This window comes from Prunus avium, chromosome 4, assembly GCF_965620075.1.
Source record: "Prunus avium chromosome 4, drPruAviu1.hap1.1, whole genome shotgun sequence".
NCBI classification, from domain to species: Eukaryota; Viridiplantae; Streptophyta; class Magnoliopsida; order Rosales; family Rosaceae; genus Prunus; species Prunus avium.
Genome location: NC_142287.1, coordinates 30,721,630 through 30,743,363, shown reverse-complemented (window position 1 = coordinate 30,743,363; position 21,734 = coordinate 30,721,630). Strand labels below are relative to the sequence as shown.

Below are 21,734 nucleotides of genomic sequence, written 5' to 3'. Positions count from 1 at the left end.
GCAACGCCCTCCCAATCATCAATAAAGAAGTAGATGGAATTTCGACGACACCCCGGAAAGTCTAAAGCTGAGACACACATGGATTGATTGTCGCACAAGAAAAAAGGCATCACTTCCAGTACGGTTTTATCCCCACAAGCAGAGAACGGCTTTGCATTCTATGGGAAAATAAATCTTTTTGTTCTTCCCAATATTATCATCTGATGATGAGAGATGATAATACGAGATATGATGTACTAAATTGTTCTGAGCGCAAACTCAGAAAGAAGTGGTTACTTACTATTGTATTGACAGATGGTATTATATTTTCTGTTTTGGTTGGATTTGCAACTGGTGAGTTTTTATTTTGTTACATTCATAGCCTCCTGCTGGTTGATCTTTTACTTTTCCATTTACTTGCAGTTATGAAGGATCTTAAGTATGCTCATTCTCATGAGTAATGAGTGGGTTAAAGTTCATGCAAAATGTGCAAGTTTTGGAATAACTAATCATGCTCAAACTCATTTAGGTTATGTTGTGTGTGTTAAGTTGCTTGAAGTGGGGCCAGGCCAGCATGGCATGAGCCCAGCACGTTTAAATGTGGACATAGGCTTTGGACAAATTTAAATGAGCCCGGCTCGGCCTGACCCGATCCATTTGACACCTCTAACATATTAAGAGAGAGGATATATATATATATATATATATATGGGTAGGATTTGTCCTATTAGCAATTAATTTGAACTTATATTATTGACAATAAAATTTAAGAAAACTATGGTGCTTGATTAACTAGTTCATTATGTTGTAATGAAATGTTATCTGCTAAGTTAATGTGGAGATTAATTTATCCTTTGGCCTTTGTGTTTATATATATATATGGCACTATTGTTTTTGTTCCCGTATAAGGTTTTCATAGTTCTCTCTCTCTCTCTCTCTCCCCCCTCATTCTTCTTCAAAAACAAATCATAGGGGCATGTGACTGCAATATCGTGGTGGTGATAATGACGGGCATGCTTTGCCTGCTTGTGTGCACAATCTTGGTTTGGACTAGAGGTGGTGGGGAGGGTGGCGCCACTGCTCATGTTTTCGCAATCGATTAGGATACTATACAAAGGCTGCAAAGCATGGATTGTACGACTACCAATTCTACCACACCGCCACTGTATCAGTTCTCATAGGTAATTCTCTCTTTTATTATGTTGAGAAAGGATAATATATATATTATTAGAAGATATATTTCCCCATGGATAGAATTCTCAAGAAAAACATCATCAATAAGCAAATTATTTAGGGACCTCCAAATTCTTCCAAACACTTTGATATTGTTACATATATGTTAAGCCGCGTACTTTAAATTGCATGATGAAAAGTTCAACATTAGCTGATTAGTATGGTATGGTACGAAACAGTTTTCTTGTATGATCGATCATGTCAAATCTCTATTATACATATCAAGTTGTAATTACGTATATAATTTTCTCATTTTTCTCTACTATAATTGTTTTGCAGGCTCCTTTGCCCTATAAATTCAATTGTGCTCGGTAGCCAGCTCCATCTAGGCAAAGAAAACTTTGCACCATAATGGCTAGCTTTGCAAATTACTTATTCAGCCCTACTTATCACCTTAGCATTACTCACTATTTCCTCATCCTCTTTTTGGCCTCCTCATATCCACACACTAGTAAACTCTCTTTTGGTGTTGCACTTTCAAGTGTGAAAACCATGCATGGACGAGGAGAGACGTGCTCTCCACAGGCGGACGCATGTTGGGACAAGAAGGGTCGAACGACCCCTTGGAATGCTGGAAATTTGGTTAGGGACTCCATGAACGACCCCTTAGACAGCTGCTGGACGACCCCGTGTATGCACACCAAGTGCTCAACGAAAGTCCCATGCGATTTTTTATTTCTGCAGCGCTGCGCCCTTTTTCTTTTTTTATTTATTTTATAAAACACGCCTTGCCAAACGACGTCGTTTGGTCCAAGGCTCAGTCAATTTTTTTATAATTGACATGGCCTCAAAACGACGTTGTTTTGAGCCAGGTTTTTGAAAAAAAAAAAAAAAAAAAAAAACCCTTCAACACATACCCACCCGACTGCACAGATTGAAGCTCCAGCTCCAAACCCTTTTCATTCCCAATTTCACATCTCTTCCCAACCTCTCAAACCCTAATCTCCCAACCTCCAACAACCTCCATCACAACTCTTTGCCGGTGACCCAGTGCAGACGCCACCACCTTGCCGCCATCCACCGCCCTTTTTTCCAACAACAAGTAAGCAAAATTTATATTAATAAATTTATAGTGATAATATATATTGTTGATATTTATATTCTTTTTTATGTAATGAAATTTATGGATATGAATATGATAATGTAGATTGATTTAGTTTATGCTTGATTGATAATGTGGATTGATTGAGTATATATTGAATATTGATTGATATTTGATATGATAATTTGGTATATGGATATTGATTGACATGGGTTTAAGTTATATTGAATATTGATAGAAATTAATGATTGATTGAATTAATTGATTTGGGTTTAGGGTATATTGAATTTGGATAAAAATTAATGATTGATTGAATTAATTGATTTGTAGATTTATGGAATGATTCTTTAGAAGAAAATTATCTACGGATAGTCCTTCTCCGTCTAATCCGGGTAGTTCAAATGCAAGACCAATTGAAGAAGATGAGATATTGGCTAATCTTCTGGCAAACCCTAGACTAAGAACTCGAATGACGGATTATAGTCCTAATATTCGGGATGAGATCCGAAGAGCATATCTACAAAAGGGACCTTGTCAACCTAGAAGTTATAAATTCCCACAAACTAATCAATCAGGAATTAATAGACGCTTTATTGCTCAATGGTTTGATGAGTATGATTGGTTGGAATATAGTATAGCTAAAGATGTTGTGTTTTGTCTTCATTGTTATATCTTCAAGCCTAATTTTGATCAAGTGGGTGGTGATGCATTCACTGGAGTAGGCTTTAATAATTGGAAGAAGGGGAAAGAAAGATTTAACCTTCATGTTGGACCGGTTGGTAGTGTTCACAACCAAGCTAGAGAAGTTGCTTATAATTTGATGCATCAAACTATACACATTGGAACAATTGTGATCAAGCAAACAAACCAAGCTCGCTCAGCTTATCGTTCTTGCTTGAATGCATCACTCAAGTGCACTAGGTATTTGTTGCGACAAGGTCTTTCTTTTCGTGGTCATGATGAAAGTGCACAATCAAGTAATAAGGGGAATTATTTAGAGCTTTTGCAATTTCTTGCGGATCATGATGAAAAAGTTAAGGCTATTTTATTGGAAAATGCTCCGGGCAATTTAAAGTTAATAGCTCCTTCAATTCGAAAGGATCTTGTCCATGCTTGTGCCAAAGAAACCATTGGTCTTATCTTGAGTGATGTAAAAGATAGATATTTTTCAATAATGGTGGATGAAGCACGTGATGTTTCAATAAAAGAGCAAATGGCAATGGTGTTGCGTTATGTGAACGACAAAGGACAAATAATTGAAAGATTTGTGGGGGTTCAACATGTAACCGATACTACTTCAAGTGCAATAAAGGAAGTCATTGATGAATTCTTTTCTTCTGCGAATTTGAGCTTTTCCAAGCTACGAGGACAAGGTTATGATGGAGCTAGTAATATCAGAGGTGAGTTCAATGGCCTTAAAACAAAGATTTTGAGAAAACAACCTTGTGCATTTTATGTTCATTGCTTCGCTCATCAACTTCAACTAGCTCATGTTGCCGTAGCAAAGAAAAACATTGATGTCAACTCATTTTTCACAACGGCTAATAGTTTGGTTAATGTTGTTGGAGCATCTTGTAAGCATCGTGATACACTTAGAGCACAATACCAAGAAGAGCTTATGAAAGCTTTTGAAAATGATTGTCTTATAACGGGCCCAGGCTTAAATCAAGAAACTAGTCTCAAATGTGCCGGCGATACATGATGGAACTCACATTATAGTACGTTGATTAGTATCATTTCTATGTTCCTATCTGTGGTGAATGTGCTCCAAATGATTGTTGATGATAATCCTAATGATAGTTCGGGTGAAGCATATAAGTTATGGAGAGAAATACAATCTTTTGAGTTTGTGTTTCACTTGTTTTTAATGCAGTGAGTTTAGTGAAAACATGCAAGGAAAACCTACAGTTGATGAAGGATATTGAGTTTGAAGAATTGGTTGAGCAAGCATCTTCGTTTTGTGACAAATACGATATTACAATTCCTACCATGGATGAGGAATATGTAATTCCAGGGAGATCACGTCGTAATGCTCCAATGAAGACGAATTATCATCATTATCGTGTGGAGATCTTTATTCATGTAATTGATGGGCAACTTGCGAAATTAAATGATCGCTTCAACGAGGTAAGTACTGAGTTACTTGCTTGTTTGGCATGCTTGAGTCCGAAAAATAACTTTGTAGCTTTTCACGAACGAAAGCTACTTCGTCTTGCTCAATTTTATCCTCAAGATTTTTCGGATCGAGACTTATTGATGCTTGAAGATCAACTTGTAGTTTATGTTCATCATATGCGTTCGAGTAGTGATTTTTCTCAATTGGAAGGGATTAGTAGTCTTGCGGAAAAAATGGTGGAGAAAGGAATACATGAAATATTTCCTTATGTGTATTTCCTTCTTACATTGGTTTTGCTTTTACCGGTTGCAACCGCTTCAGTGGAGAAGGCATTTTCCGCCATGAATATTATTAAAAATCCACTTCGCAACAGAATGGGAGATCAATGGTTGAATGATAGTTTGATTGTTTACATTGAGAGAGATGTTTTTGTTTGTATTGATAACGAAACTATAATGCAACGTTTTCAAAATATGAAAACTCGTCGTGGACAATTGTAACTTGTATTATTGGTTTTGTTATGAATTATGAATGAAAGTACTATCTTTCTACCTTTTTAGTATTATTTTCTTTGTAGAAAAATTTCAGAAATTTTACATTGTGACCCTTGGCCACATAATCCTGGATCCGCCACTGGTACTCTCCTCATCTTTAAACAAGATCTTACTGATCCTTCTGGGACGCTCTCTTCTTGGGTTGGTCAAGCTTGCTGTCAATGGAGAGGAATTTCATGCAACAACATCACAGGTCACGTTGAACATATTGATCTCCAAAATCCATACACATACACACTGTCTATTTTCGATGGAGAGTTGGAAGAGATGGAGAACTCTTCTTTGGGTGGTGAGATAAATCCTTCTTTGCTTAGCTTCAAAACATTTGAGTTACTTAGATTTAACCAGGAATAATTTTCATGGGATTCACATTCCCACATTCCTTGGTCAGCTCAGAAATTCTGTGCATTTTGAGGTGAATTTTTTTTGTTTTATTGAATTTATATTTCGGGTTTATTATTTAGTTTTACACGAAGGATATCACTTTAATTTTGTGTGAATTCAACTAAGTAAATTTGCTTGACTGTTACCAACTTCTTTTTCTAACATCATGTTATAAGCCTAATAAGAGAGGATATTCCCAATGGTAAAAAAGTAACAAATTTCCTAGGTAAAAAAAAAAGGGGATCTTGTCAATTAACTTAGCTTGCAGATTAAGGGAGAGAGAGAGAGAGAGAGAGAGATAGGACTGGACATATATGTTTAGTTTAGGGTTCCAATTAGCAACTTCATTAACTAGTTCATTATATAAATATGGGGATTTAATTCTTAGGGTTTCTATATAAATATGTCACTATTTCTTAGGGTTATCATAGTTGGAACTTAGTCTCTCAAATTATGAATTGCGAACTTGTGGTGTTTGTGGTGCTAATTTCTTGCCTCCTCATGTGCGAGCTTGCTGTTTTGGCCCTGGACTATGTCAAGAAGTTAGTGGCAGGATGGCTACACAAATTAGAATTGATATGTGACTTTGGTTTCATGGGATTGATGATTGTGGGCGTCTGCTATATTGCCGTGAAGATGCGGCAGATCAATCGACCTTTGTATTATTTCCTTTAAGAAATTTAGAATCAAGATGTTATTAGGCTTTTGAATTTTGGATTTTTATTATATTAATATTTTAGCTAGTTTTTGGAATGGAAGAAAGAAGGGGGAATTGATTGATATGCATATCATATTAGGGCTCGTCAATGGGCTGGGCTGGGCTTTAAAGAGGAGAGAAAAAATACTGGGCTAGGCCGGGCCAGGTTTTTTTAGAAAATTCAAAGCCCAAGCCCAACCCATGGGCCGGGCTTGAGAAAGCCCATCGGGCCGGGCTGGGCAGAAACGGGCCTACTTCAATCGAAAAAAATCATAAACTTAATCATAAGGGCATTTAGTCCAAATTTGAGATTAAACTCACTTAATTCCAATATTTTCATATCAAACCAAATTCATAAAACACCCAATAAAGTCACACAACTTAATAAGATTTTCCACAAAAATAATAAAACCAAGTATTATTTTTGAGGTTATTACATAATTAGACTGTAATACGTTTTAAGAAATAATTTTAAAAAAATAATAAGTATCAAATTTTTTTTTTTTTTAAAGGATGGTATGAATAAATATGCAAATGTTTGGTGATGTGTTCAAGAAAAGCATGATTATATTTGGTGGTATGATTATGTTTTGCGATATGATTATATTTGGTGATATGATATGTTGTTCATCTTATTTATATATTGTTTGGGGCTGTTAAAAATCACGACCGAATTTAAAGCTTGCGAAGAGATTGCGGCCGGAATTGGAGGAGTTCACGGGCGAGGTTGTTGGAAATCTCGGTCGGGTGTTGTAAGAGAATGAGTTGCAGCCGAAGACATATGGCTGAATGGTTTACAAGGCCAAAACTAATTATATTATATATATAAATGAATGAATGCATGAATTCACACGGATAAAGCTTTGCTGGAGGAGAGTTGGCCAAAAAGTTGGCTGGAGGAGAGTTAGCTGGAGAGAGTTGGCCAAAAAGTTGGTTGGAGGAGAGTTGGCCAAAGAGTTGGCTGGAGAGAGTTGACCAAAAAGTTGGCTGGAGGAGAGTTGGCTAAAAAGTTGGCTGGGAGAGAGTTGGCCAAAGAGTTGGCTGGAGAGAATTGGCTAAAGAGTTGGCTGGGAGAGAGTTGGCTAAAGAGTTGGCTGGAGAGAGTTGGCCAAAGAGTTGGCTGGGAGAGAGTTGGCCAACGAGTTGGCTGGAGAGAATTGGCCGAAGAGTTGGCTGGAGGAGAGTTGACCAAAGAGTTGGCTGGAGAGAGTTGGCCAAATAGTTAGCTGGAGGATGGCTGGAGGAGAGTTGGCCAAAAAGTTGGCTGGAGGAGAGTTGGCCAAAGAGTTGGCTGGAGAGAATTGGCCAAAGAGTTGGCTAGAGAGATAGCGGCTGGAGGCATTGGAGGTTTGCAAAGAGAAATGAAGGCGAGTGTGCGGTCGAAGTTTTGGGGATATGCAAAATGTGGGCTGAAAAGTTCTTTGTCTTGTTTTATTATATATATATAATTAATTAAAGCCTAATGCCATATGCTGCCAACGCCAGACCAACATTCATGCAATATCAAATAAAAGGCTAAGAGGTCTGGTTGAGTGGGGAACCCATGCGGTGGACACAGTTGGAAATAAACAAATATATACATATAGAATTCAAAGGCAAAGTTAAGGTCTTTGTGGACTAGCGGCCAGCACATGGCTCAGATGAGGATCAACAAAAAATTATTGGAATATGCAGCTATCAATCATGCGGCCAAAAACTTCCGCGGATTCTCAACCAGGGCTGGAATTTCCGATATCCAAATATTTGGAGTTCACATACCACTTAACGTTGGTGGGAGTCTTAACCAAGTCAGAAGCTCCAAGTGCACAACATCTCACCAAATGTCAAATCAAATCCAAAGCTCAGCCTACGAAGCTAAGTTCATAAGTTCCAGCAGAAGCCTCCTTGCAAATGGTGGACTTTAAAGACAGGAAGGATTAAGTGTCAACCTACCAAGATTCATTGCACCTTATATCAAGGGAAGAGGTTTCACAATCCCAATGACATCTTGGGCAGTTCATGCCTAGAGCTCCGGAAGACATTAATATTGGAAGGATTTTCAAAACAGAATTAGTTGTGGACATTTAATGGCCAAACCCTGTGAGTTGAAGGAAGCTCTATAAATTGGTCGTCAGAAGGAGAGAAGAGGACCTCCGACTGAACACACAAAATCTATCTTTTTATCCTGTACTTTTCAATTCATAGTCTAGGATTTTATCTTTCAAGCTCTTCAGATTATCCAAGTTCTTCGTTTTCCTAGTGTAAGCTTACTTTCTAGCAATTTAATTTCAATTATCTTTACATTCGAATTTAATTCAAGTTGTTATCACTTTAATCTATTTTATCGCATTTACATTTTTGTCATCTCGTTTACTGCATTTACATTTCTCGCACTTAAATTTTTGCCGTTTTGTTTACTGCATTTACATTCATTGCACTTATCACAAAAATCCTAAAAATAGTCATACAAAGCTCAATCATCCTTAACCTCAAGGAAGAAAAAGAACCTAGGCCAAAAGGAGGTTCCTTGCTTGGCCGATCAATCGTTTGATTAAAAGTCAGAAGTGCAAACACACTCACACGATCTTTCCATCCAAGCCATCAAGTGGCTTGGTGGTGGCAGGCATACGCATCTCAAGAGAAGAAGGACCAAAAAACTCCTTCCATCGGCCTGCCCGGCCGAAAAGAGGGAATATATATATATATATATATATATATATATATATACAGTTATTCTCTTATCTGGATGTCCGCACGTTATTATCGTGCGGATTCTATTGTAAACAGGCAAGAAAACAAACAGGGGTAGTACAAAATACACTGGGTCCGCACGATAATAACGTCCGGATGTCCGCATAAGAGAATTTCTGTATATATATATATATAATTGTTGTATTAATAATTGACACAAATTAATGTGCTAATCATCCAATTATAAACTAGGAATGAGTAAAGAAAAGTAAATGAAATGAAACAAATTATATATGTGATTTAAGTGATATAATCCTGATCCTAAACTCTTATTTATACATAATTATATATGTATGCGGGCCTAAAGGGCTGGGCTTTTGTAGGCGGGCCAGGCCTAGCTTTCTTGGGCTTAATCGGGCTGGGCCTATGGGTCAGGCTGGGCTTCGGACACCCAAGCCCAAGCCCAGCCCAGCCCAAGGCGGGCCAGGCTATCTCAAAGCCCATAACGGGCCGAGTCGGGATTTTTTTCGATGGGCTGGGAGGCCCCATCGGCCCATGAGCCCGCGGTCCAAATGATGGTCTGAGCAGATGGCTCTGTAAAACAGTCGAACCCTCCAAATGTAGACATCGAAGAACCAACCCAGCTCTCCCACCTTTACCCCTGAAACTCTCCAACCAGCCAGTTGAAATCGAACCAGACGCCACTCAAGAACAAACAGCCGCTAGTTACATCCAAAGGAAAGAAAGGGCAAAACGGGGAACACACAAAACAATCAATCAAGGGCCAAACCGTGATTTTACTGTGCAGGGGGGAAAAAGAAGCTAGTTGAACAGTTAAAAATAAAAGCATTTTTGTAAATTTACTGTGCTTAGCTACAGTCATTAGTTGGATTGAGTTTTAGTATATATAGAATTTATTCTGCTTGCTTGAGAGAGAGAGAGAGAGAGAGAGAGAGAGAGAGAGAGCAGAATGAAAAGATAGCACCATAAAGTTAAAACAGAGCATCGATGGAAAATATTGTTTCATTAATAACAAAAAGGACAGAAAGAACAATAAGTATGTGTTGTTAATATTATGTTAACTCGCAATTGTACGGGGCAATTAGTAGTATAGCAAGACAAGTACGAGGTCGTACCCACGAAGACTGAGAAGTTAAAACTAGTTATGTACTTAGATTACCAAATTCAAGAAAGTAGGAGGTTATGTCTAAAACAGAATTTAAAACAAGAGTGGTTGTGATTGTTGAACAAAAGAAGCAAAATGAAATTGCAAACAAAAACAAGTAAACAAATGTAACAAAGAGTGGTTTTAAGAGTTGGAAAACAGATTTTGAGACTAGGGCATTCGAATCACCATAACAATTCAATTCTGGGTTATAAAGATTCAAGTAACAAGTCTAATTCAGATTCAAAGATTGATTCTAGCTAAAGTATGATTAGGCCATGGTGTTTGGTCCTAACCTTGTGTTCCTAATTCCCTAATTTGATCATTTGTTGTCTAACCTAAAATTAAGCATTAGGAACCCATTAAGCATAGAAGAACATTTTAAACAACCAAGTATGTATCTAATCCCTGTTGTCGAATGTCCATACATACTCTTCCTATTCATAGTTCAATTCGAATTAAAGCATGGTGTATACTCTTAATTCAAACCAAGATAGTTAACAAACAAGTTCTAATGGTGATCAATCATTCAAACAAGCATGTTAACTTATAAGCATAATGAATAAGAACATGAATCATGAATCAAACTTGAAACTCCAAACTTATAAACCCAGAATATTCATGTTAGGTTACATCGAAGCCCTAGTTATGGATTTAGCTACTCATAATGGAAAAGAGACTTGAACAGAAATGAGAAAACATAATGAATACAATAAGAGTAGAAAAACCCTTTTTCTGAAGTTCTTGTGGTGTCCAAGGCTTCTCCAAGTGCTTCTCCACTTCTAATGCTTCTCCAAGAGCTTCCCCACTTCTAGAAAGATGTATGAAGGATATGGAGGTGATTTGGGATGAGTTTGAGTGAGTGGTGATGGCTAAGGAAGATGAAATTCGTAGGGAAATGGAAGAGAGGTTTGCTGGAGTTGTTTTGGTGATTGTTGGAGTGTTTGGGATTTTGAGAGTGTTTGAGGATGGTTGGAGTGAATTGTGGGGGTTGTGAATCTCAGGATTTGTTGTGTCTTGAATGTGGAATGGATGTGGTATTTATAGGGAGAGGGGAGTGACAAATCTGAATTCAATATGGCTAATGCATACAACACTTGCATTATAAAAGATGAATTGGTTGATGCACTTCACTAATGCATACAACACTTGCATTATAAAATCTGAATTGGTTGATGCACTTCACCAATAGATCCCACCAGCAGCCCTAGCTCATCTTCATGTCACCATGACCAAGCTTCCAACCAGAAATGATAGCTCATACCTAGCTCACCATGACCAAGCATCCAACCAGCACATGCTGAGGTCAGCATAACCAGCAACTTCAAGGGCTTACAACTTGGGCTTCTCTTAATCAAATTAGGACTTTAAGCACTCGAAATTGAAGTTCAGAATGTCTTCTTTCCAGCCATATGTCATTTGGGCCAATCCAAGGTCGGAGGAGGAAGTTAAGGCCAAAACAAATTGCTAACTCATTTTGCGCGCTGATAAAATCCATCCTGAGCATGGCTCTGTGTTTGCTAGGTAACAGACTCCATATTTATCCAATGGGGCTGAATTTTGGATATGTTATAGTACACACCCATTGGAACAACTTTCATGAAGAATGCTGCCTCATCCGAGCTGTGTAGGTTGCTGAAACAAAGCTTGCAATATGACCTACGGAACTGGACTGGCAGGGGGCTGTAGCCAAAATGAGTTTGTCTTTTAAGCTCTTCTTCCATTCATCCAAATTAGGCCTTAACATGCTTGAATTGCATGAATTATGCTCTCTTGCTCTATTGGCCTACAAAACACACAAAGGGAGGGAAATAACTTAGAATTATAGGAACTAAGCAAAAGAAGTAAGTAAATTGGGCATGTATATGTATGAAATTATGAGCTTAACACACCCCCAAACTTAGATTTTGCTAGTCCTCGAGCAAAACAAAAGAGAAACAAAGATAAAAACAAAACAAGAAGTTAACTAGACCACTTTCGTAGGTAACTCGATTGCATTGAGCGTATGCAACAAGCCTTTAAACCTCTAGGCATCCCTAGTAGGAGGAGTTGTGTCTCCTGAGGGTTTAACAGATACGATACCCACAAACGTTTTTCTAACTCTACAAAACAAAATGGTTAGAAAAACAACTTTGAAATCAACTAATGAAAATGAAAGAAAGTTTTAGTCATACCTCCAACACCATAGAGTTGCCAAGATAGGTCATCAATCAGTGTGTACAAGTGGAAGCTATAGCTCAAAGGCACACAGTTTCAAAGCAAGCACACTCAAACCTTGAATAGAGAACATGCTTCGACTCTAATTCTCACAGATAACACTCAATCACTCAGAACCTATGTTTTAATTCTCTCAAGAAAGCATAAGTGAGTGTATGAAATAGAAGCACAAATTTGGTTAGATATCATGAAAGGAATTAAATACTAAGAATAGAGATACACACATACTTACCAGCACCCATGAATACATCCTCAAAGATCAGCTAGGTCTTTCACAATGTTGTAATGAAAGGCTAAGGTTTAGGGGAAATGGAAGAATTGGAAGGAAAAACAAATAACTTAAGAACATACCAAGGTTGCATGCTTCATTAATCTGCAAGGCATCATTGATTTAGATTGGCATGGCAGCAAACTTCATGGTATCTCCTGGCATAGACTTTATTTTTCACACTTAGATCAAATCGAAACACTTTCATCTTCGTTGATTTGATCTGCATCTTCATTAACTTCATTGCACAGATTCACATCATCTTTATTTAGGTACATGGCTGCAACTTCCTTGCTTCAAACTTTATCTTGGCACACCTTGGTATATTTCTAAGCTATAGGGTATGGCTACAATAGGTCAAGTATCTCAGATTGAGATACAAAGGTAGGGAAATGATGAGGGTGATAGAAGAAAAGGCTTTAAGTGTTTGGCTTCAAGAGGGTTGATGGAACACACATATAGGTAGGGTGAAAAGAAAGCACATAGAATGGTTATGCACACATAGCCTAGCATCACTTCAATGAGTTCATTCATGAATGAGAGCAAGCACATGATATCTGCAAAAGAGAATCATCCTTAGTATTCAATCAAAATGGAATAATGAGATCAATTAGAGTGAATTGAAGAAAATAAGTATGGATGAGAAATAGAACACTTTAAACCCTCTCAAGAAAGCAATTAGGCTCGATATAGCTCACTAGGGTAGTCTCCACTATTTTCCTTCAAGAATTTGAGCGTGGTACTTTAGCCACCAGAATTCTAAGAGCAAAAGCTTTGTGAAGTGCAAAATTCTGATATGAAAACCTCAAATAGCAGCTCCATAGCATTGATTGTATGACATTCTTTAAAAAAAATAAATAAATAAAAAATAAATAAATAAATAAATAAAAAAATAAAAATTGTGACAAGAGAACGAAAATTGAAAACACAAATGGATAAGAAAATTGAAATTGAAAACCTTCCCCCCAGACCTGAATTGAACATTGTCCTCAATGTGAAAGCATACAAAAGATGATTGAGAACAAACAAATGATAAAGGGAAAAGTTTAGAAGAAGGTTTAGGAAAAAAAAAAAAAAAAAAATGAATATATAAGCAACTCATGGATGACCAGTTAAGGGCCTCAGAAAACACAGCCAGGGGATCCGGGAAGGTTGGAGGGGTCACAATGGTCCCGCTTAAAACCCAAACTTCTTAGACACCGAAGGTGTCGCCTAAAGAACTCCTAGACACTGTATTGACGGAAGTGCTCACTGGAGTTACCATAAGTTAGCTCATATGAAAAATCTTTTTAAATTTTTAAATTTTTAAATTTTTTTTAAATTTTTATAAAAAAAAAACAGAAATTTAAAATAATAACAAGTAAAGAGAAAGGATTGAAATGCTCCCCCTTGATGCGATTAGGTCGATTGCTACCAAGCACCTTCTTCTTGAACACATGGGTTGCCTCCCAAGAAGCGCCTTAGTTACTGTCTTGGCAAGACATTGTGCAATCAGCTAAGTTGATGGTACGAAGGGAAGTTGATCTACCACATGGCCAGTTTGGATGCCAGCTGAAACTCCCTCATAGAATGGCTTTAAACGTTGTCCATTTACTTTGAAAGTCGAGCCATCTTTAGGGTTTTGAATCTCCACAGCTCCATAGGGAGAAACATTGACCACGGTGAATGGGCCTTGCCATCTAGACTTCAATTTTCCTGGAAAGAGACGCAAACGTGAGTTAAACAAAAGAACTGACATACCTTTGGAGAACTCTTTCCATTGAATGTTTCTGTCATGGTAACTCTTGGTTCGTTCTTTGTAAAGCTTTGCATTCTCATAAGACTCATGTCTAATTTCTTCCAATTCATTCAGCTGAAACTTTCTTGCATGGCCTGCCTTGTCTAGATCAAAATTTAACTTCTTGATGGCCCAAAAAGCATTGTGTTCAAGCTCCATTGGCAGGTGACAAGCTTTCCCAAACACAAGACGATAAGGGCTCATTCCAATGGGAGTCTTATATGCTGTCCTATAAGCCCATAATGCATCATTGAGCTTGGCTGCCCAATCTTTCCTTGTATTGTTCACCACCTTCTCCAGGATGTGCTTAATTTCTCTATTGCTTATTTCCACTTGACCAGAAGTTTGCGGATGATATGGTGTAGAGACTCGATGGGTGATGTTGTACTTCTTCATGAGTGCTTCGAATGGCTTGTTACAGAAGTGGCTGCCTCCATCACTAATGACAGCCCTTGGAGTACCAAACCTTGTGAAAATATTATCCTTCAAGAACTTCAGCACCACCTTATAATCATTGGTTTTGGTGGCTATGGCTTCCACCCATTTAGACACATAATCAACAGCAACAAGTATGTAAGTATAACCAAAGGAAGATGGGAATGGTCCCATGAAATCAATACCCCACACATCGAAGAGCTCCACAACAAGTATGTTATTCAATGGCATTTCATTCCTGCGACTTATGTTCCCCATCCTTTGGCACCTATCACACTTAACACAAAAATTAAATGCATCTTTAAATAGAGTGGGCCAAAAGAAACCAGATTGCAGAATTTTAAGTGCTGTTTTCTTAGCTCCAAAGTGACCTCCACAGGCCAATTCGTGGCTATGCCTAAGTATGCTTTCTTGCTCTTCTTCTGGAACACATCTTCTGATGAGTTGATCCGGGCAATGCTTGAATAAGAAAGGTTCATCCCATACATAATGTTTCACCATGGAAAAGAACTTCTTCTTATCCTGAGAAGTTAGATCATTTCTAAGAACACCACAAGCAAGATAATTAACAAAATCAGCATACCATGGCTCTTTGACTTGGGCAGCATATAGTTGTTCATCAGGGAAAGTCTCATTCAAGGGTAGCACAGCTCCTCCTTTTTCTTCAACCACAATTCTGCTCAAATGATCAGCTACCACATTCTCACATCCCTTCTTATCTCGAATCTCCAAATCGAATTCTTGCAGCAAGAGAATCCATCTAATCAAGCGTGGTTTGGCATCCTTCTTAGTGAGCAAGTATCTAAGGGCTGCATGGTCAGAATAAACAATTACTTTAGAACCAACAAGGTAAGAACGAAATTTTTCTAAAGCAAAAACCACAGCAAGCAACTCCTTCTCTGTTGTGGAGTAGTTGATTTGAGCATCATTCAAGGTCCGGCTAGCATAATGAATCACATGGGGCAGCTTGTTCTTCTTTTGACCTAAAACTGCACCAATAGCAAAGTCAGAGGCATCACACATTATTTCAAATGGTAAAGACCAATCCGGAGCTATGATAATAGGGGCTGAAGTTAGCTCCCTCTTCAAGGTAGAAAAAGCTTCCATGCAAGCTTCATTAAACTCAAAAACAGCATCCTTAGCAAGGAGATTACACAATGGCCTTGTAATGCTTGAGAAATTTTTGATGAACCTTCTATAGAATCCAGCATGACCTAGAAAGCTTCTAATTCCTTTAACAGAGGTAGGGGGTGGAAGATTTGAGATGAGGTCGATCTTGGCTTTATCCACTTCGATTCCCTTGCTTGAAATCACATGGCCTAGTACAATGCCTTGTCTCACCATGAAGTGACACTTCTCCCAATTCAAAATCAGATTTGTTTCCTGGCATCTTTTAAGCACTAGAGACAAGTGGTGAAGACAATTATCAAAAGAGGAACCAAAAACTGAAAAATCATCCATAAATACCTCAATGAATCGTTCCACCATATCTGAAAAGATTGACATCATGCATCTTTGGAAAGTTGCTGGGGCATTGCATAAACCGAATGGCATCCTTCTATAAGCAAACGTACCAAATGGGCATGTGAATGTGGTTTTCTCTTGGTCTTCCGGAGCAATGGGAATTTGATTATAACCTGAAAAACCATCAAGAAAACAATAGTAAGCATGGCCAGATAAACGTTCAAGCATTTGATCAATAAAAGGTAAGGGGAAATGATCTTTTCTAGTGGATGTGTTCAACTTCCTGTAATCAATGCAAACTCTCCAACCAGTGACAGTTCGTGTAGGAACTAGCTCATTCTTCTCATTCTTCACAACGGTGATTCCGGACTTCTTTGGAACAACTTGCACAGGGCTCACCCACTTAGAATCTGAAATTGGGTAGATGATTCCTACATCGAGTAGCTTTAAAACTTCAGCTCTAACCACCTCTTTCATGTTGGGATTTAGCCTCCTTTGGGCATCACGAGATGGTTTGCTGTCTTCTTCCATTAAAATCCGGTGCATGCACATGCTTGGACTAATTCCTTTGATGTCTACTATGGTCCACCCAATGGCTGTTTTATGCTCTTTTAGAACTTTAATTAAGCTCTCTTCTTCATGTGAGGAGAGACCTGCAGCAATTATAACAGGGAGAGTTTCGTTAGCACCCAAATATGTATATTTAAGATTATTGGGAAGAGGTTTAAGTTCTAGCTTTGGTGGGATGACAATGGATGGCTCCAATTTCGTGGATGATGGTCCAAGAGGCTCGATTGGTGGCCTAAAGGATGGTGGGTATGGCGGAAACACTTCTAAGGCAGCCACCACTTCTTGGAACTCCGGTTCACAAAGATCTTCCTCTTCTTGTGTTAAGACAGCTTCTAGAGCATCATTAGACTTTCTCTGCAAAATTTTGGAAGAAACCTCATGATCCACAACATCAATTGAAAAGCAAGAATCAAGAGAGATAGAAGGTTGAGATAGAGCATTAAGCATTTTAAATTCAACAGTTTCACCCAAAACAGTCATGGAGAGAGTGCTATCTTTCACTTTGATGATTGTGTCTGCAGTGGCCATGAATGGCCTGCCTAGGAGAATGGGATCAACACGATCTCCATTTGGATTGTCTTCCATGTCCATCACTACAAAATCAGCAGGGAGAATTAGTGTATTAACTTGAACTAGAATATCTTCTACAATACCTTTTGGATATTTTATAGAATGATCAGCTAGTTCAAGTCGCATTGAAGTCTTCTTCATCCCTTCTAAGCCAAGCTCTTGATAAACTGAATATGGCAAAACATTGATGCTTGCTCCCAAGTCCAACATGGCTCTTCCAACCTTCTTGCCTCCAATGTTAATGGGAATGTCAAAGCTGCCAGGATCATCTAGTTTTGGTGGAAGCTTCCTTTGCAATACAGCACTTACATTCTGGTCGAGCTTTACTCCTTCATTTGGAGCGAAATTGAGCTTGTGAGTTTTCAAGTCCTTGATGAATTTTCCATATGCAGGAATCTGTTCAATAAGATCAAGCAAAGGCAAATTGATATTAACTTTACTCAAAATATCATAAATCTCTTTAAAAGCCTTATCTTGCTTTGCTTTCTTAAGACGGCCTGGAAATGGAATCTGTGGAACATATGGAGCGGGTGGCACGTATCTATCTTCTTGAAGATGTGGTGGCACAAATTTGTCATCCCTTTTATGCAATTGGAATTGATCGGATTTCTGAGAATCTGATTTGGCCTTAGGAGCAGATTGAGAAGTTTTGAGTTGTTCTCCTTCCGTGGCCATGGTCTCCTCCTCTTCATTTTCTACAATCACAACATCATTTGAAAGATTAGAATCATCTTTATTATCAATGATCTTACCTGATCTGAGCACATGAATGGCCTTGGCTTCTGGGTTCTTTGGATTGATCTCAGTTTGGCTTGGCCATTTCCCAGGCACTCTTTGAGTTATTTCAGCAGCTATTTGGCCTAATTGGACTTCCAATTTGGAGATGGCAGCTTGTGTAGTTTGCTGAAAATTGGATTGGTTGATTGCCATCTGCTTCACTATATCTTCCAATGATGATGATGATTGTTGTGGCCTTTGGAATGAAGGGGGATTTGCTTGATTCTGGGTATTTCTCCATGAAAAGTTTGGATGATTCCTCCAACCTGGATTATAACTTTGAGAGTATGGATCATTTCTTGGACCTTGGTTGTAGGAATTTACCAACTTAGCTTGCTCTTGCACAAATTCTGGATATCCAGCCCCAAGTGGACAAGCTGTGGTAGCATGGTCATGAGATTCACAAATGCTACACACTTCCTTCGGAGGGCTTCTTGAGTTTAATGCAAGAAGAGCATCTAACTTTTGTTCCAGTTTTGAAATCTGCACACTAGAAGCATCATTACAACCACTAATAACACGTTTACCTCTTGTATCCGTATGTTGGGTCTCCATTGCTATCTCCTCAAAGAGTTCGTACGTTTCTTCTGGAGTTTTGGTTTTAAAAGAACCACCTGCAAAATTGGTGACTATATTATGACTAGAAGGGGTTAGTCCTTTATAAAACATACGCATTTGAAGCTTCAATGGAATCCCATGATGAGGACATTGGTTGAGCAACCCATTGAATTTCTCCCATGCTTCACAAAACGATTCATCATCTTGCTGTGCAAATAACAAGATCTTGTCCCTAAGCATGTCGGTCTTTTGCGTGGAGAAGTATTTTTCCAGGAACTTCTTTTGAATGGCAGACCATGTAGTGAGTGAACCAGGCTTCAAAGAATTCAACCAATACTTCGCCTTATCCTTTAAAGTGTATGGAAACACTCTCATTCGAAGTTGATCTTCTGTCACACCTGTCAAGGGAAAAGAACTCACAACATTAAAAATATCCTTTATATGAGTCAATGGATCTTCATTAGGTAAACCATAAAAGGAAGGCAGCATATTAAGATGAGAAGATTTAAGCTCATAATTTCGAGCTACAGTGGGCAGCAAAATGCTTGAAGGAGATGCTGGAATTGTTGGGATATCAAGTTCTCCCATGAACTCAATGGCAGCCATCATTTCTTCTTCTTCTTGGTCTGAACTTGCTTCCGAATTTGAAAGTGAAGAACCGGGAAGTTCAGTGTGGAGAGCAAGACTTGTAAATGTAGCAAGAGCTTGCTCTTTTGCAGTTGACAACTCCCTTTCTAGACGATTCTGAATTTCAGAGGTCACTCGTCTGGGTTGCAATGATGGTCCTGCGTTCAAAGATCTAGAACGTTGGAACGAAGACCTCACTTGTTCAAGTAATGGATTTTTAGACATAAACTACCTGAAACAGAAAATTAGATTAATTAGAAACACTAAAAAGAATAGGGTAACCTTGGGCACATAACCAGGGAAGAACTTTCGTTCAGTCCCCGGCAACGGCGCCAAAATTTGTTGTTAATATTATGTTAACTCGCAATTGTACGGGGCAATTAGTAGTATAGCAAGACAAGTACGAGGTCGTACCCACGAAGACTGAGAAGTTAAAACTAGTTATGTACTTAGATTACCAAATTCAAGAAAGTAGGAGGTTATGTCTAAAACAGAATTTAAAACAAGAGTGGTTGTGATTGTTGAACAAAAGAAGCAAAATGAAATTGCAAACAAAAACAAGTAAACAAATGTAACAAAGAGTGGTTTTAAGAGTTGGAAAACAGATTTTGAGACTAGGGCATTCGAATCACCATAACAATTCAATTCTGGGTTATAAAGATTCAAGTAACAAGTCTAATTCAGATTCAAAGATTGATTCTAGCTAAAGTATGATTAGGCCATGGTGTTTGGTCCTAACCTTGTGTTCCTAATTCCCTAATTTGATCATTTGTTGTCTAACCTAAAATTAAGCATTAGGAACCCATTAAGCATAGAAGAACATTTTAAACAACCAAGTATGTATCTAATCCCTGTTGTCGAATGTCCATACATACTCTTCCTATTCATAGTTCAATTCGAATTAAAGCATGGTGTATACTCTTAATTCAAACCAAGATAGTTAACAAACAAGTTCTAATGGTGATCAATCATTCAAACAAGCATGTTAACTTATAAGCATAATGAATAAGAACATGAATCATGAATCAAACTTGAAACTCCAAACTTATAAACCCAGAATATTCATGTTAGGTTACATCGAAGCCCTAGTTATGGATTTAGCTACTCATAATGGAAAAGAGACTTGAACAGAAATGAGAAAACATAATGAATACAATAAGAGTAGAAAAACCCTTTTTCTGAAGTTCTTGTGGTGTCCAAGGCTTCTCCAAGTGCTTCTCCACTTCTAATGCTTCTCCAAGAGCTTCCCCACTTCTAGAAAGATGTATGAAGGATATGGAGGTGATTTGGGATGAGTTTGAGTGAGTGGTGATGGCTAAGGAAGATGAAATTCGTAGGGAAATGGAAGAGAGGTTTGCTGGAGTTGTTTTGGTGATTGTTGGAGTGTTTGGGATTTTGAGAGTGTTTGAGGATGGTTGGAGTGAATTGTGGGGGTTGTGAATCTCAGGATTTGTTGTGTCTTGAATGTGGAATGGATGTGGTATTTATAGGGAGAGGGGAGTGACAAATCTGAATTCAATATGGCTAATGCATACAACACTTGCATTATAAAAGATGAATTGGTTGATGCACTTCACTAATGCATACAACACTTGCATTATAAAATCTGAATTGGTTGATGCACTTCACCAATAGATCCCACCAGCAGCCCTAGCTCATCTTCATGTCACCATGACCAAGCTTCCAACCAGAAATGATAGCTCATACCTAGCTCACCATGACCAAGCATCCAACCAGCACATGCTGAGGTCAGCATAACCAGCAACTTCAAGGGCTTACAACTTGGGCTTCTCTTAATCAAATTAGGACTTTAAGCACTCGAAATTGAAGTTCAGAATGTCTTCTTTCCAGCCATATGTCATTTGGGCCAATCTAAGGTCGGAGGAGGAAGTTAAGGCCAAAACAAATTGCTAACTCATTTTGCGCGCTGATAAAATCCATCCTGAGCATGGCTCTGTGTTTGCTAGGTAACAGACTCCATATTTATCCAATGGGGCTGAATTTTGGATATGTTATAGTACACACCCATTGGAACAACTTTCATGAAGAATGCTGCCTCATCTGAGCTGTGTAGGTTGCTGAAACAAAGCTTGCAATATGACCTACGGAACTGGACTGGCAGGGGGCTGTAGCCAAAATGAGTTTGTCTTTTAAGCTCTTCTTCCATTCATCCAAATTAGGCCTTAACATGCTTGAATTGCATGAATTATGCTCTCTTGCTCCATTGGCCTACAAAACACACAAAGGGAGGGAAATAACTTAGAATTATAGGAACTAAGCAAAAGAAGTAAGTAAATTGGGCATGTATATGTATGAAATTATGAGCTTAACAGTATGCATATCATGATATGATATAGGCCTCATCATTTGGCCCGCAGGCTCATGGGCCGATGGGGCCCCCCCGGGCACATCCAAAAAAAGCCCGGCTCAGCCCGTTATGGGCTTTGAGATGGCTCGGCCCACCTTGGGCAGGGCTGGGCTTGGGCTTGGGTGTCTGAAGCCCAGCCCGGCCCATAGACCCAACCCAATTAAGCCCAAGAAAGCCCAGTCCGGCCCGCTCACAAAAGTCCGGCCCGTTAGGCCCGCATACATATATAATTATGTATAAATAAGAGTTTAGGATCAGGATTA

General features: G+C 38.5%; 1 protein-coding gene and 1 non-coding gene across 2 annotated transcripts; both read left to right on the top strand.

Moving 5' to 3' along the window:
• Positions 1-2,723: 2,723 nt before the first annotated feature.
• On the top strand, positions 2,724-5,278 carry LOC148295222 (uncharacterized). The gene is made up of 3 exons (XM_088252429.1): positions 2,724-3,894; positions 4,128-4,381; positions 4,931-5,278. Exons 1-3 carry the CDS (start codon positions 2,724-2,726, stop codon positions 5,276-5,278), a joined length of 1,773 nt encoding a protein of 590 aa, XP_088108555.1.
• Positions 5,279-18,609: 13,331 nt separating this feature from the next.
• LOC148295221 (small nucleolar RNA R71) lies at positions 18,610-18,716 on the top strand. Its single transcript, XR_015835531.1, has one exon. It is a non-coding gene; the product is annotated as a small nucleolar RNA R71 (small nucleolar RNA).
• Positions 18,717-21,734: the final 3,018 nt, after the last annotated feature.

Excerpts from the sequence above, each read along its gene's own strand:
- LOC148295222 (XM_088252429.1), top strand. The coding sequence starts at position 2,724 with ATGACGGATTATAGTCCTAATATTCGGGATGAGATCCGAAGAGCATAT. Across the intron at positions 3,895-4,127 it reads GAAAGCTTTTGAAAATGATT|TGAGTTTAGTGAAAACATGC; the intron begins GTCTTATAACGG and ends TTTTTAATGCAG. Across the intron at positions 4,382-4,930 it reads TAAATGATCGCTTCAACGAG|TATTATTTTCTTTGTAGAAA; the intron begins GTAAGTACTGAG and ends CTACCTTTTTAG.